Genomic DNA, 12,244 nt, shown 5'->3' with positions numbered 1-12,244 from the left:
CCATCACGGACAAGTGCCCCCATCATGGACCAGTGCCCCTCACGGTGTGCACCCATCACGGACCAGTGCCCCTCGCGGTGTGCACCCATCACGGACCAGTGCCCCTCACAGTGTGCATCCATCACGGACCAGTGCACCCATCACAGACCAGTGTCCCTCACGGTGTGCACCCTATCACTTGGATGTGCACAATTGAACAGATATCTGTCAAAGCCAAAATCTGGAAAATAAACATCAGAGAAATTCACATAGGGAGTAATAATGTCCAGCAAAGACTGCAGAATTCCCTTTGATGACATCAAAAAGAGAAAATTACTTTGCAAAAGTAAGGGCAGAATAGTCAATTGGATCCAACAGATAATGTGCTCCTCTTCTTGGCCAGAGGCTGCCGAAATGCCACAAAAAACTAACTAAACCACATCCCAGTGGTTAGACAGAAAATACATTTTCAGATTTGGTTCAGTTAACAAAAATTGAATACTTTAGGCTCCAATTTTCTTGAGAGTCGATAATTTTCAAGACCATTTACCCATGGACTCCTGGCAACGTGCGAGAAATGCAAAGCAATTTTTGGCCGGCAAACATTTCAGCTTTGGATAACAATTATTCTTATGGTGAAAACAAAATGCAAAGAATGAAGTAGCAATGGCATTTTCCTCTTGGTTCTTTCTCCGTGATTCTGCACCAGTGACCTCACTTTTCAAGACCCAGACATTCACTATAAACACAAAACTCCCACAGCTCTTTGGTGTAAAGCACATTAACATTCCATGCAGGTTTTCAGCAAAATAACTCCATGCAGTATGAAGCTCAATACAAAAAAACCTTTATTGCACATACCAAACACCATACTTTTCAGGTTATTACAGTATTCATTCATAATTAGCTATTGCTTGGCTGTAATTTGAAAACAAAATTGCAGACACCAGAATCTAAACTAAAATCGAAAATGCTGCAAATACTCAGCAGGTCAGAAGCCATCTGCAGAGAGTAATAGAGTTGGTGTTTCATGAAAGCTCAATGACTGGATAAGCTGACTCCATTTTTCTTTCCATACTTGTTACCTGAACTGCGGAATATTTCCAGCATTTTCCACTTTTACTGAGCATTTTGCAGAAATTGCACAAGATTACAAGGAATGCAATGGAAATTTCTCATTGCCCGTTTCACTCATTTGTTGAGTATGACTATGAATAAAGTACCATTAGAAATTTGCTAATATCAACTGTTTGCTCAGATCAAACCTTGTTCTGTCCAGACATGGCTTCCAAACAATTTGTCGATGTTATTCACTTGGACTAATCATTAAGCTATTTCGAGAACCATTGAACCATATACAGAAAGAAACCCTTCTGGTCTGTGCCAAACTACTATTCCACTAGTCCCAATGACCTGTGTCCAGTCCTTATCCCTCCTTACTCCTCCAATCAATGTACTTGTCCAAATTTTTCTTAACTGTTAACATTGAGTCTGCATTCACCACTTCAGATGGCAGCTTATTCCATAATCCCATCATTCTCTGTGTGAAGAAATCCCCCCTAATGTTCCCACAAACTACTCCCCTTTCACCCTTTAGATAACTAAAACAGCACAAAACACTCCACATTTGACCTCACCCATGTCATAACATCCCAACTCCTATAGTTCATAATTTGATTAATCAAGGCCAACATGGCCTATTTACTCATGATTAATCAAGGCCAACATGGCCCTATTTACTCATGATGCTACTTTCAGGGAATTATGTATCTGTATTCCCAGAGCACTGAGGAGTTCGGTAGAACAGAGGGTTTATGTCCTACTTTGGTTTGTCTTTCCAAAATGCAACACCTCACTCTTGTCTTCATTAAATTCCATCTGGCATTTTGCAGCACATTTTTCCAGCTGGTCCAGATCCCTCTGCAAGCTGAGAAAGACTTGTTTGCTTCCACTACACATCCAGTCTTTGTGCCATCTGCAAACTTACAATTTACCTCGTTAACAGAACGTTTCTTCTGTTGAAGCCTTTCTTGTCAATGTTGTAAGTAGCCATGTGATGCACAAATGAACTACGTCATAAGGATCAGTGCTGTAGATGACAAACAACAATGGACCCAGCACTGATCCTTATGATGTAGTTCATTTGTGCATCACATGGCTACTTACAACATTGACAAGAAAGGCTTCAACAGAACAAACGTTCCAATCAATTACTATGATATGATACGACTCCTTGTGAAGTTTTCAGGAGTACATATCTACTGGCAATTGATTGGGAGTCATAAAGGGAAGTGTCATGCTTTCTTTTTGCATCCTGAATCCCAATAACAAACATAAAATCACAAACTTATTCTGAACTGGAAGTGAACCTGTGCTCCAATACTGGGACATGCACATTTTCACATTTAGAAAAAAGCAATGCTCAGTTTTCTTCATCCCATATTTAATCTTACCTAGGTATTGTAAAGGGATGTCTATCTTTGGTCCAATCACATAGTGGCCTTCCTCTAAACTGTGAGCTGTCACTGTAGTCCACTGCCTACATGAGTGGATTAGGAGTAGATCCTGCTCGGTCAACCCTTCGATGCATTCTCCTGAAAAACAGAACAATTAATGTGTCAAGTTAAACCTTAATACAACAAGCAAAAATGTGTACAAAACAATGAAAAGATAATTATCAAAATTATTTATTATACAACCGGATGAAATAGAAAGAACCAAGAAATGAAAAGGTAAAGATAGATGTCCAGGCATCTGTCACAAGACTAATAAAACTCAATAGAATTTGGAAGATGCCACAAACCACGGGAATGCCATTAATCATGAAGCTTTCTGGGCCCTGTCCTTGTTCAACCTCTCAAACTGTCTTGCTTGCTTAAAGAAGATCATCAGAGATAAGCCCAGTAAAATAAGAATTTTCTCATCAGTATGACAGTATTGCTCTGAGAGCTTGCTCTGTGCAAGTTTCAATCATATTGTATTGGCCACAGAGAGTTTTGGAGTTCACTGAGCTTGTGAAAGCTGTGTCCAAGGCCCACATTTCAGGACTGAATGAAAAATTTAACATACAAATTAATATCTCAACGCTGTATCTCAGATATCCAGAGTTTCTTTTCTTTCTCCTCTTTGGTATTTCTGGTTTCATTTGTTGTACCCTATTTACAGCTCCACTAACAAACCATTCATTCAAGGATCTCCAGCAGTCAAACACCAATTGTATCATTCAATTCCCCCTCTGCCTCCGTGAAGAGTGCACACATAAATGTGTCTTGCTGATGAAACTTGCCCCCTCAGAGTTCCCCAGATGATAACCTCTTTCTTTCAGGTCACCACAGAGTGCATTTTTATTTCTCCTATTTCAAGTGAAACATTAGACAGCCAGTCCTCTCCTCTTGCATGAACCACAAGGGCTTTGACCAGGCTGAACTGAACACTCACAACCCATCTTCCAAATGGGGTTTTCCACAAGCTTGCCAGCTTGTCCTGTTCCAGTTCCAATTGCTGTTCCTGACTGTATCACTGAAGTACTGATCTCTGTCTCTTTCTCACACGCACACACAGAAAGCCAGTTTTACTTTCTCTGCTTGCAAAACCACATGACCCTCCCAGAATAGCAAGTTCCACTCCAGACAGAATGCGGGTCTGACAAGCTCTTTCATCTATTGCCTTTTTGTAAGCAATAATCCATTAGTGAAGACTCTTGGGCACTTTCCAAAGCTTTTGCAAAGACTGTTGGCCCCAACATGTCTAACATGAGCAGAGCTCCAGTATTTTAAATACGATCTGTTTTAAAGTATTTTTATCTGACCTACACTAAAAACCCTTCCCCAATTTATCTCCCAAAAACATATCTATATTCTGTCACACTTTCTTTCTTTGGCTTGGCTTCGCGGATGAAGATTTATGGAGGGGTAATGTCCACGTCAGCTGCAGGCTCGTTTGTGGCTGACAAGTCCGATGCGGGACAGGCAGACACGGTTGCAGCGGTTGCAAGGGAAAATTGGTTGGTTGGGGTTGGGTGTTGGGTTTTTCCTCCTTTGTCTTTTGTCAGTGAGGTGGGCTCTGCGGTCTTCTTCAAAGGAGGTTGCTGCCCGCCGAACTGTGAGGCGCCAAGATGCACGGTTTGAGGTGATATCAGCCCACTGGCAGTGGTCTATAGAAACAGAAACTATTCCCATTTCTGGTTCAAGACCCTTTGGTAGTGTCCTGGCCAAGACCATGAAAACCAAACAGAATTGCTATTCAGTATCATGCTGGCTGGAAGCAAGTGGATTGGCCAATGCCCTTCTCAGCTGTGGCTGCACTTCCACCATTCTGCAAAGGGCCTTCAGGATGGTGAAAGATGGGACTTGTTATTTATTTTTCTTGCCATGACAATACCATGATAGTGAAAGGGAAAATGAACTATTTTTCATGCTTGACCTAAATCTCATTTTCCATAAACCAATTGACAATCTTTTGGCAACAGAGGCAAAAATAAAATTAGTGTGGAGTATGGACTTTTGGGAAATGTCTGTTGGACTGCCAGAAGCAGGTAACTTACGGATTTTCTATTTGGACAAACTCCCAGTGAGAATCCACAATGAGCACAACTTTCCTCAAACTGGGACATTTTGGGGGGGATGCAGAAACCAGTCATTTGCTGCAAATTTTCAACACCCACACTCACTTAAGAGGCTGGGTATCCAGCAGAACAAATATGCAACAGTAAACTTCATAAGAGTCATCATATTTGTCAGAAGACAGAGCCAGAGATTCTCAGATGCAGGTGGTGGAATACTCCAGGAGGACAGGAGACAGAGAAGATAGGCCCCTTTTCAGCAGTGTTTGTGGATTATAGATAAGTACAGCACTGGAACAGGCTCTTTGGCCTACAATGTCTGTCCCAATCACAAAAACTGTGCCAATTTAAATGCCCATCTGCCTACACGTGATCTATATCCCTGCATTTCCTGTCATTCATGTGCTTGTCTAAATTCTTCTTAAAAGTTGCTACAGATAGGCCCCAACTTACAATGTTCCGGCTTACGATATTTCAAAATTCCGATGATCAGAATCCGTTTTGAATAAAGCTAAAATCAGGGTCAACTGTATCAACGTGGTTGCTTCCTTCTCTGAAGGAAATGCTTCCATCCAATCAGAGCACGCAGATCACTTCTCACCGTCACCACCCACCCTAAACGCAATCATTTCCGGTGCTCCTCTTATAGTGACAACATGGAAATGTACTGCGTCTCACCCCACACCATTTTTTTTTTAAATGATTCAGAATGCCATCCCTGGGGAGGGAGAGAGAGATTGAAGAGGGAGTGAGAGAGACCACAATCTACACGTGCATTCCAAATCACAACGGAGGTTGTGAAGTGACTCTGCTGCCCCTGGATACCAGGCACCATCTTTGGCTCCTAGCAGGAGAATCATATTCCTCAAGGCCAAAGTCCCTGCTCCCACCGGGAGGCCGACGCCACCTCTCCAGGCAATGAGTTTCAGGTAGTTACCACATCCTGCATTAAAAAAAATGCTTCAGAAATCTCCTTGATACTTTCCCCTCAATAGACTCTATCAATTACTCCAAACCATAGAGGGAGGAATGATGGGCTTTATTAGACTTTAGACTTCTAGTTGGCCCAATTCCATGTGCTTGACTGAGGACAGGAAGAGGGAGGTCGACCTTTATTCCGGTTCACAAGGGGAGGAGTTACCAGGGAGGAGTCACCAGTGGGGGACAGGCCAGCTACCCTTTGACGGTCACATATTCATATCACCACATTCACCCCCTTTTTAAAGCAAAACTCCACCGGGTTAAAAATCCTAGAAGCTCAGCCAGTCAGGTGGTCTCCTTTGCCTCTGTGACTGGCGCATTTCCACCGGTGGTACAATGGTTGGCTCCATTGCTGGTCGTGTGTCCTTGTGTCCTGAGACTGGGGAGGGAAAGGCTGGCTCCATCGGAGGTAGAGCTTGGTTACATGTGGGGGCAGTTGTGGTGGTCGGAGTGTATGGCATAGTGGGTAGGGGTAAGTCGCTGACCTGCACCAATTCCCTGTAGGGGCAAGTATGGGTGTATGTAGGACCTGGATTGAAAGGGGTGGGGAGTGGGCAGGAGTATCCAGCATGGGCTAGGTCACAGACAGGGACTGTGTCTTCATGGCCGTCCGGGTACACCATGAAGGCATACTGAGGGTTGGTGTGCAGGAGTTGCACCTCTTCAACCAAAGGGTCAGACTTGAGACCCCTTGTATGTTTCCACAGCAGGACAGGTCCCGAGGACGAGAGCTAGGGTGGTAGTGTGGTTCCAGTCACCAACTTCTTGGGGAAGGAAAACATGCATTCATGTGGGGTTGCATTGGTAGCAGTGTATAACAGAGATCGGGATGGTATGGAGTGCATCAATGGGACTCTACCAGGCCTTTTGATGTAAGAGCCAGGTGGACAGCCTTCCAAACAGTGGCATTTTCTCTCTCTGCTGGCCGTTTCCCCCAGGGGCTGTAACTAGTCATCCTACTAATGGCTATGCCTCTAGCCAACAGGTACTGCTGTAGTTTGTCACTCAGAAAAGAAGATCCCTGATTACTGTGAGTGTAATTCAGATGCCCGAACAGGGTAAATATGCTGCAGAGTGCCTTTATGACAGTGGCCGAGGTTGTGTCGGGACAGAGGATGGCAAATGGGAACCTGGAGTACTCGTCAATGATGTACAAGGAATATACATTCCTGTAGGACAAGGGCAGGGGCCCCTTGAAATCAATGCTGAGTCATTCAAAGGGGCATGTGGCCTTTATGAAGTGTGACCTGTTGGGACGGAAGAACTGTGGTTTGCACTCCGCACAGACCCAACAGTTTCTGTTCAACGATCTGACATCCTCAGTGGAGTTGGGAAGGTTCCGGGTTTTCACAAAGTGGAACAATCTTGTGACTCTGGGGTGCCAAAGGTCATTGTGGAGGGATTGGAGGTGGCCAAGATGTGCACTGACACATATCCCATGGGATAGGATGTCTAGTTGGGGGGAGGGGGGGGTCGTTGACCTTGCCTGGCCTGTATTGGATTTTGTAGTTGTAGGTGGAGAGCTGGATTCTCCAACTCAAGATATTGTCATTTTTGATATTACCCCGCAATTTGGTATTGAACATGAATGCAATGGCTTTTTGGTCCATTAGCAGAGTATATCTCTTCCCAGCCAGGTAATGACGCAAGTGGCATACCGCCTCAACAATGGCCTGTATCTAATTCTTGACAGAGGAGTGTCGTGACTCAGGACCGTGAAGGGTACCGGAAAAAGAGGCTACTGGCCTGCCTGCCTGATTGAGAGTGGCAGCCAGCATGAAGTCAAAGGCATCACTTTCCACCTGGAATGGGATGGATTCGTCCATGGCATGCATTGTGGCTTTGGCGATGTCTCCTTTGATCGGGGTGAAGTCTGCCTGGGCTTCTGCTGATAAGGGGAAGGTTGTGGATCTTACCAGGAGGTAGACTTTATCGGTGTAGTTGAGCACCTATTGGGCATAATAGAAAAAGAACCCCAGGCACCTTTTTCGTGCCTTGAGGTTGTGCAGGATCAGGAGCTCCATGAGGGGATATATGCAGTTGGGGTCAGGGGCGATGACACCATGTACCATGACACATCCGAGGAGGTCCAGGCAAGTTCTGCTAAACACACACTTGTCCTCATTCTAGGTCAGATTGTGGGACTTAGCAGTATGGAGGAATTTGGCAAGGTTCACGTCGTGGTCCTGCTGGTCATGGCCACAGATGGTGACATTATCTAGGTAAGGGAATGTGGCTGTCAGTTTGTGCTTGTCCACCATCCGATCCATTTCCCTCTGAAATACAGACACCATTGGTGACTCCAAAGAGTACCCAGAGGAAGTGGTAGAGCCTGCTATCCACTTCAAATGCGGTATACTGGCAGTCTCCTGGACAAAGGGGAAGTTGATGATGTGCCGACTTTAAGTCAATGGTGGAGAACACTCTATACTGGGTGATCTTATTGACCACGTTGGCAATCCAGGGAAGGAGATATGTGTCCAGCTGCGTGAAGCGGTTGACCATTTGGCTATAGTCGATCACCATACAGGGTTTACTCCACCCTTGGCCACCACGTCTTAGACTCTCCACAGGCTGGAGCTGTGTGCTTATGACCCCCTCTGCCAGGAGTCACTGCACCTCAGACTTTATGAATGCCCTGACCTCAGCTGTAGCGTCTGCTCTTAGTCACTATGGGCTTACATTTTGGGGACAGGTTCTCAAACAATGATGGTGAGGGTATGCGGAGGGTGGAGAGACTGCCAGGTGGGGGTCTGTGAGCTTGGGATTGTATACAGTGATGGGTGGTTGGGGCCCCCAAAAGCCATCACGAAACTTCTAAACTGGCTCTGGAAGTCCAGCCCTAGAAGGATCGGTGCGCATAGTTGAGGCATGGAAATTGTTATTACATTCACCCTGCACCATTAACGATGCAGATTGGTCCTTCATGGACATTGATATCATGCCGCTTATTGGTCTGACGGGGAGAGAGAGTTTGTGAGCAGTGTCTGGGTGGATGAAGCTTTTAGTGCTTCCACTATATAATGGGGAGTTAGTTCATTTCCCATTTACCTCAATCTTCATCACTGAGTGGGTGATCAGGTGAAGGTTGCCCTGATCCAAGATTATGGATGCCAGTACCGGTAACCGTCACTGTCAGAGGGGGAGCTGGTTCAGTAAGATGGGAATGCCCATGTTGACAATGTGGTTGCACCAGGAGAGGTGATTGAAGAAGCCAGAAGTCAGCCACGATGGTGGAAGTGGAGTTGGGTAAGATGGTGACCCCCGAGGTCACGCACGTGGCCGAGCCATTGAGGTCGGAAATGACAGGAGGAAGTGAAATCAGGTCCAATGGCCAACCCCTCAGGGGTGCACGTGGCACTACTCAGCAGGGAAGGCTTTGACTTGCACTCTCTCATTGTGTCCTTTCTTCCCACATCCTGAGCAGGTGGCTTCTCTTACTGGGCAGCATTGCCATGTCCCAAAATGGCTGTCCCCACGGCCTGCACGTGGAGGGCCTGTTGCCAGCCGCAATGGATTCAGCATAGCAGTGGGCTGAATCTAAGTCTTAGCGAGCTGGAAGGCTCACTGCAACTGCAGCCTGTCTTCTTCTAGCAGTCGCTGGCGGATGTAATGGGACCTCAACCCTGACACGCAGGCGTCCTGGATCAGCTCTTCCACGTACTGGCCTGCTGATACTGGGCAGGGATATTGCCCATGCATTCTTGCCCCAGATTGTGCAGGACCTGAAATAAATCGTCCAGAGACTCACTGGGTTGCTCTTTTCTTGAGGCCAGGAGGTACCGTGAGTAGATTTCATTTACCCGCAGTGAGCAGAGCAAGTTGTGCAGTCCCTGATCGCCAAGTACACACAGCAGCTGACGCTCACTTGCAGTAATCTGAGACTCTTCTTGTCAGAGTCCACGAGGTCCTCAGAAGCTTCCAGGAAGTCTGTGAAGCACTGGGGCTCCGGGCATCTGTTGAGTCGCAGCAGTTTGTTCATCCCATGTGGAAGATTTATAGTGTAATAGATTGATATGCTCTATCAATGAATCCAAAGCCGTAGCATGAAGAACAATAGGCTTTATTATATTTTAGACTTGTAGCTGGCCCGATTCCAAGTGCTTGACTGAGGGCATGGAGGTCAACCTTTATTCCATGGTCACAAGGGGAGGAGTTACCAAGGATTGAGTCACCAGTGGGGGACGGGCCAGCTACCCATTGATGGTCATATATTCACATCACCACAACCCCCCTCTCCCATTAAACTTCTGCCCTCAAATCTTTGAAATCTCCATCGAGGGGAAAAAAAAGAAACAAACCAATCCCTCTCATAGTTTTATATACTTTTAAATATTGTGACCAATCCACTTGTATCCAGGTTATATACTTTTAAATATTGTGACCAATCCACTTGTATCCAGGTCACTTCAGCCTCCCTATTTCAAGACAGGGCAGTCCTGATATCTGCAACTTGATTTTTTTTAAACTTTTAAAAGGTCAATAAATGAAAGGTGCACAATAAATGGAAACAGAAGTCAGCACCTCTCCCTTAATGAAAAGGCTACTAAGGTTCCTTGATGTCTCTTCCAGGAAAACTAGCACAAAAATATCTGAATGAACAGGTCTCGAATTCTGGGCATTGCTAGCCACTTTGAATAGAAATATAGCCAGTGCACAATGTGTGACTTTCTTTCAAAATTATATTTTCCTATCTCATAAAATTTGTCATTATACATTACAACACATTCATTCATTAACCCAGAGTGTTTTCCCTTTTTCTCTCACAAATATTGCATGTGCAAGAAGCTGGGCAAGTTCAGTGGTGGATAGACCCTGTGTTATAACTTGACCAGCTTCTCCACAAAGCTCTTGCAGCAATGACACCATGCTTCAATGTGCCCCACCGCAATGAAGCCTGCCCCTTGGAAAGTGCCAACCTGCAACATCTGGTTTGGTCGCCTCTTTGCACGAGAAGACCATCAAGTGTTGGGCAGATCAAAGCAGGTCTTCCAGCAGCAGGTGACTGTCTCTGAGAATAGCCTTTAAGATACAGAGTCCCATGGTCTGCCACTACTCAGAATGAAACTCAATTAAGGAAACTGCATCCCTTTCCAGACTTTGCTGACAAAGTTTCATCTCACGACACTCAAGGGAAGTGTGCTCCAACCATGCATGAAGGATAGAACAGAGAGGGCCATCTGACCTGCAGCCAAGCAACATCTCAGTCCTTGCTTGAGAGTTCTGGTGATGAGATATTCCACCAAATGACTTTGATCATTGACTCGGAGAACAATTAGACTGGATGCCCCATCTGCTTCACTTATTGGGCTTCAGGACATTCCATACCCACCACTGACATATTGATGTTGTCCATTCTGATTTCCTGCATTGACAGGTAAATGGCATAATCCAATGAGTTCTACCTCAATGTAGCTAGCTCCCTCCTTTCCATTCCCGACAGATCTGCACTATATGGTGCCACTTTGCATCCCCGGGGTCTACACGCAGTGCTGGATGCAGCAAGTAAGCAAGAGACGACAGATTAGCCCAAAGCAATCCCTTCAGCGTAACACAGTCCAATGAGCAACAAAGGGAGGGTAGGAGGAACCAGCAGCTCCCAAAGACAGATTTCTTCGTATTTGTAATGACAAGACTCTTGCACTGTGTTCAAGGCTTTGAATTCTTTTCAACATTGCCCAAATAGTAACAAGGGTCACTGACGTCCTCATTGTTCATCTGGAAATGCTGCGTTACACATTGCCTTCTGTTCATACAACTGCAGATAATTACTTCAAATCCATGGCACACCACAAGCTACCAACTTGGATTTACTGCAGAACACAATAACCAAAGATTACACTCAACGTTTGCAGTCTTTCTGAGACATCACAGGGAGACAGCAGGGAGATGAAACTCTTGGAATGGGGGGAGGGGCGCGGTGGTGGTGGAAGTTGCTCATATCCAAGGGTGCAAATCCAAAGAATGACTTGAATTTAACCATCTAACAAGAGAACACATTTCCTGCTTGATTAAGTCAACATGATTATCCAACTGCACGAAAACCAACAAGGTCGGGTCAGATACAGCAATGAGCTCTCTGAACCCTTCTCCATTAACAATGGCGTGAAGCAAGGCTGTGTTCTCGCACCAACCCTCTTTTCAATCTTCTTCAGCATGATGCTGAACCAGGCCATGAAAGACCCCAACAATGAAGGCGCTGTTTACATCCGGTACCGCACAGATGGCAGTCTCTTCAATCTGAGGCGCCTGCAAGCTCACACCAAGACACAAGAGAAACTTGTCCGTGAACTACTCTTTGCAGACGATGCCGCTTTAGTTGCCCATTCAGAGCCAGCTCTTCAGCGCTTGACGTCCTGCTTTGCGGAAACTGCCAAAATGTTTGGCCTGGAAGTCAGCCTGAAGAAAACTGAGGTCCTCCATCAGCCAGCTCCCCACCATGACTACCAGCCCCCCCACATCTCCATCGGGCACACAAAACTCAAAACGGTCAACCAGTTTACGTATCTCGGCTGCACCATTTCATCAGATGCAAGGATCGACAATGAGATAGACAACAGACTCGCCAAGGCAAATAGCGCCTTTGGAAGACTACACAAAAGAGTCTGGAAAAACAACCAACTGAAAAACCTCACAAAGATAAGCGTATACAGAGCCGTTGTCATACCCACACTCCTGTTCGGCTCCGAATCATGGGTCCTCTACCGGCACCACCTACGGCTC

The 12,244-nt window shown here is 45.6% G+C and overlaps 1 protein-coding gene across 1 annotated transcript in view; it reads right to left on the bottom strand.

Annotated features, from left to right (window-relative positions):
* Positions 1-12,244, bottom strand: part of gareml (GRB2 associated, regulator of MAPK1-like) — a 183,292-nt gene that overhangs the window by 114,764 nt on the left and 56,284 nt on the right. Inside the window, exon 2 of the mRNA XM_069886562.1 lies at positions 2,433-2,573. Within this exon, the coding sequence (XP_069742663.1) occupies positions 2,433-2,573 (141 nt within the window). The remainder of the gene's footprint in view (positions 1-2,432; positions 2,574-12,244) is intronic.

This window comes from Narcine bancroftii, chromosome 6 (assembly GCF_036971445.1).
Source record: "Narcine bancroftii isolate sNarBan1 chromosome 6, sNarBan1.hap1, whole genome shotgun sequence".
NCBI classification, from domain to species: Eukaryota; Metazoa; Chordata; class Chondrichthyes; order Torpediniformes; family Narcinidae; genus Narcine; species Narcine bancroftii.
Note: the sequence above shows the minus strand (reverse complement) of the source record. Positions and strands in the feature narration are given on the sequence as shown.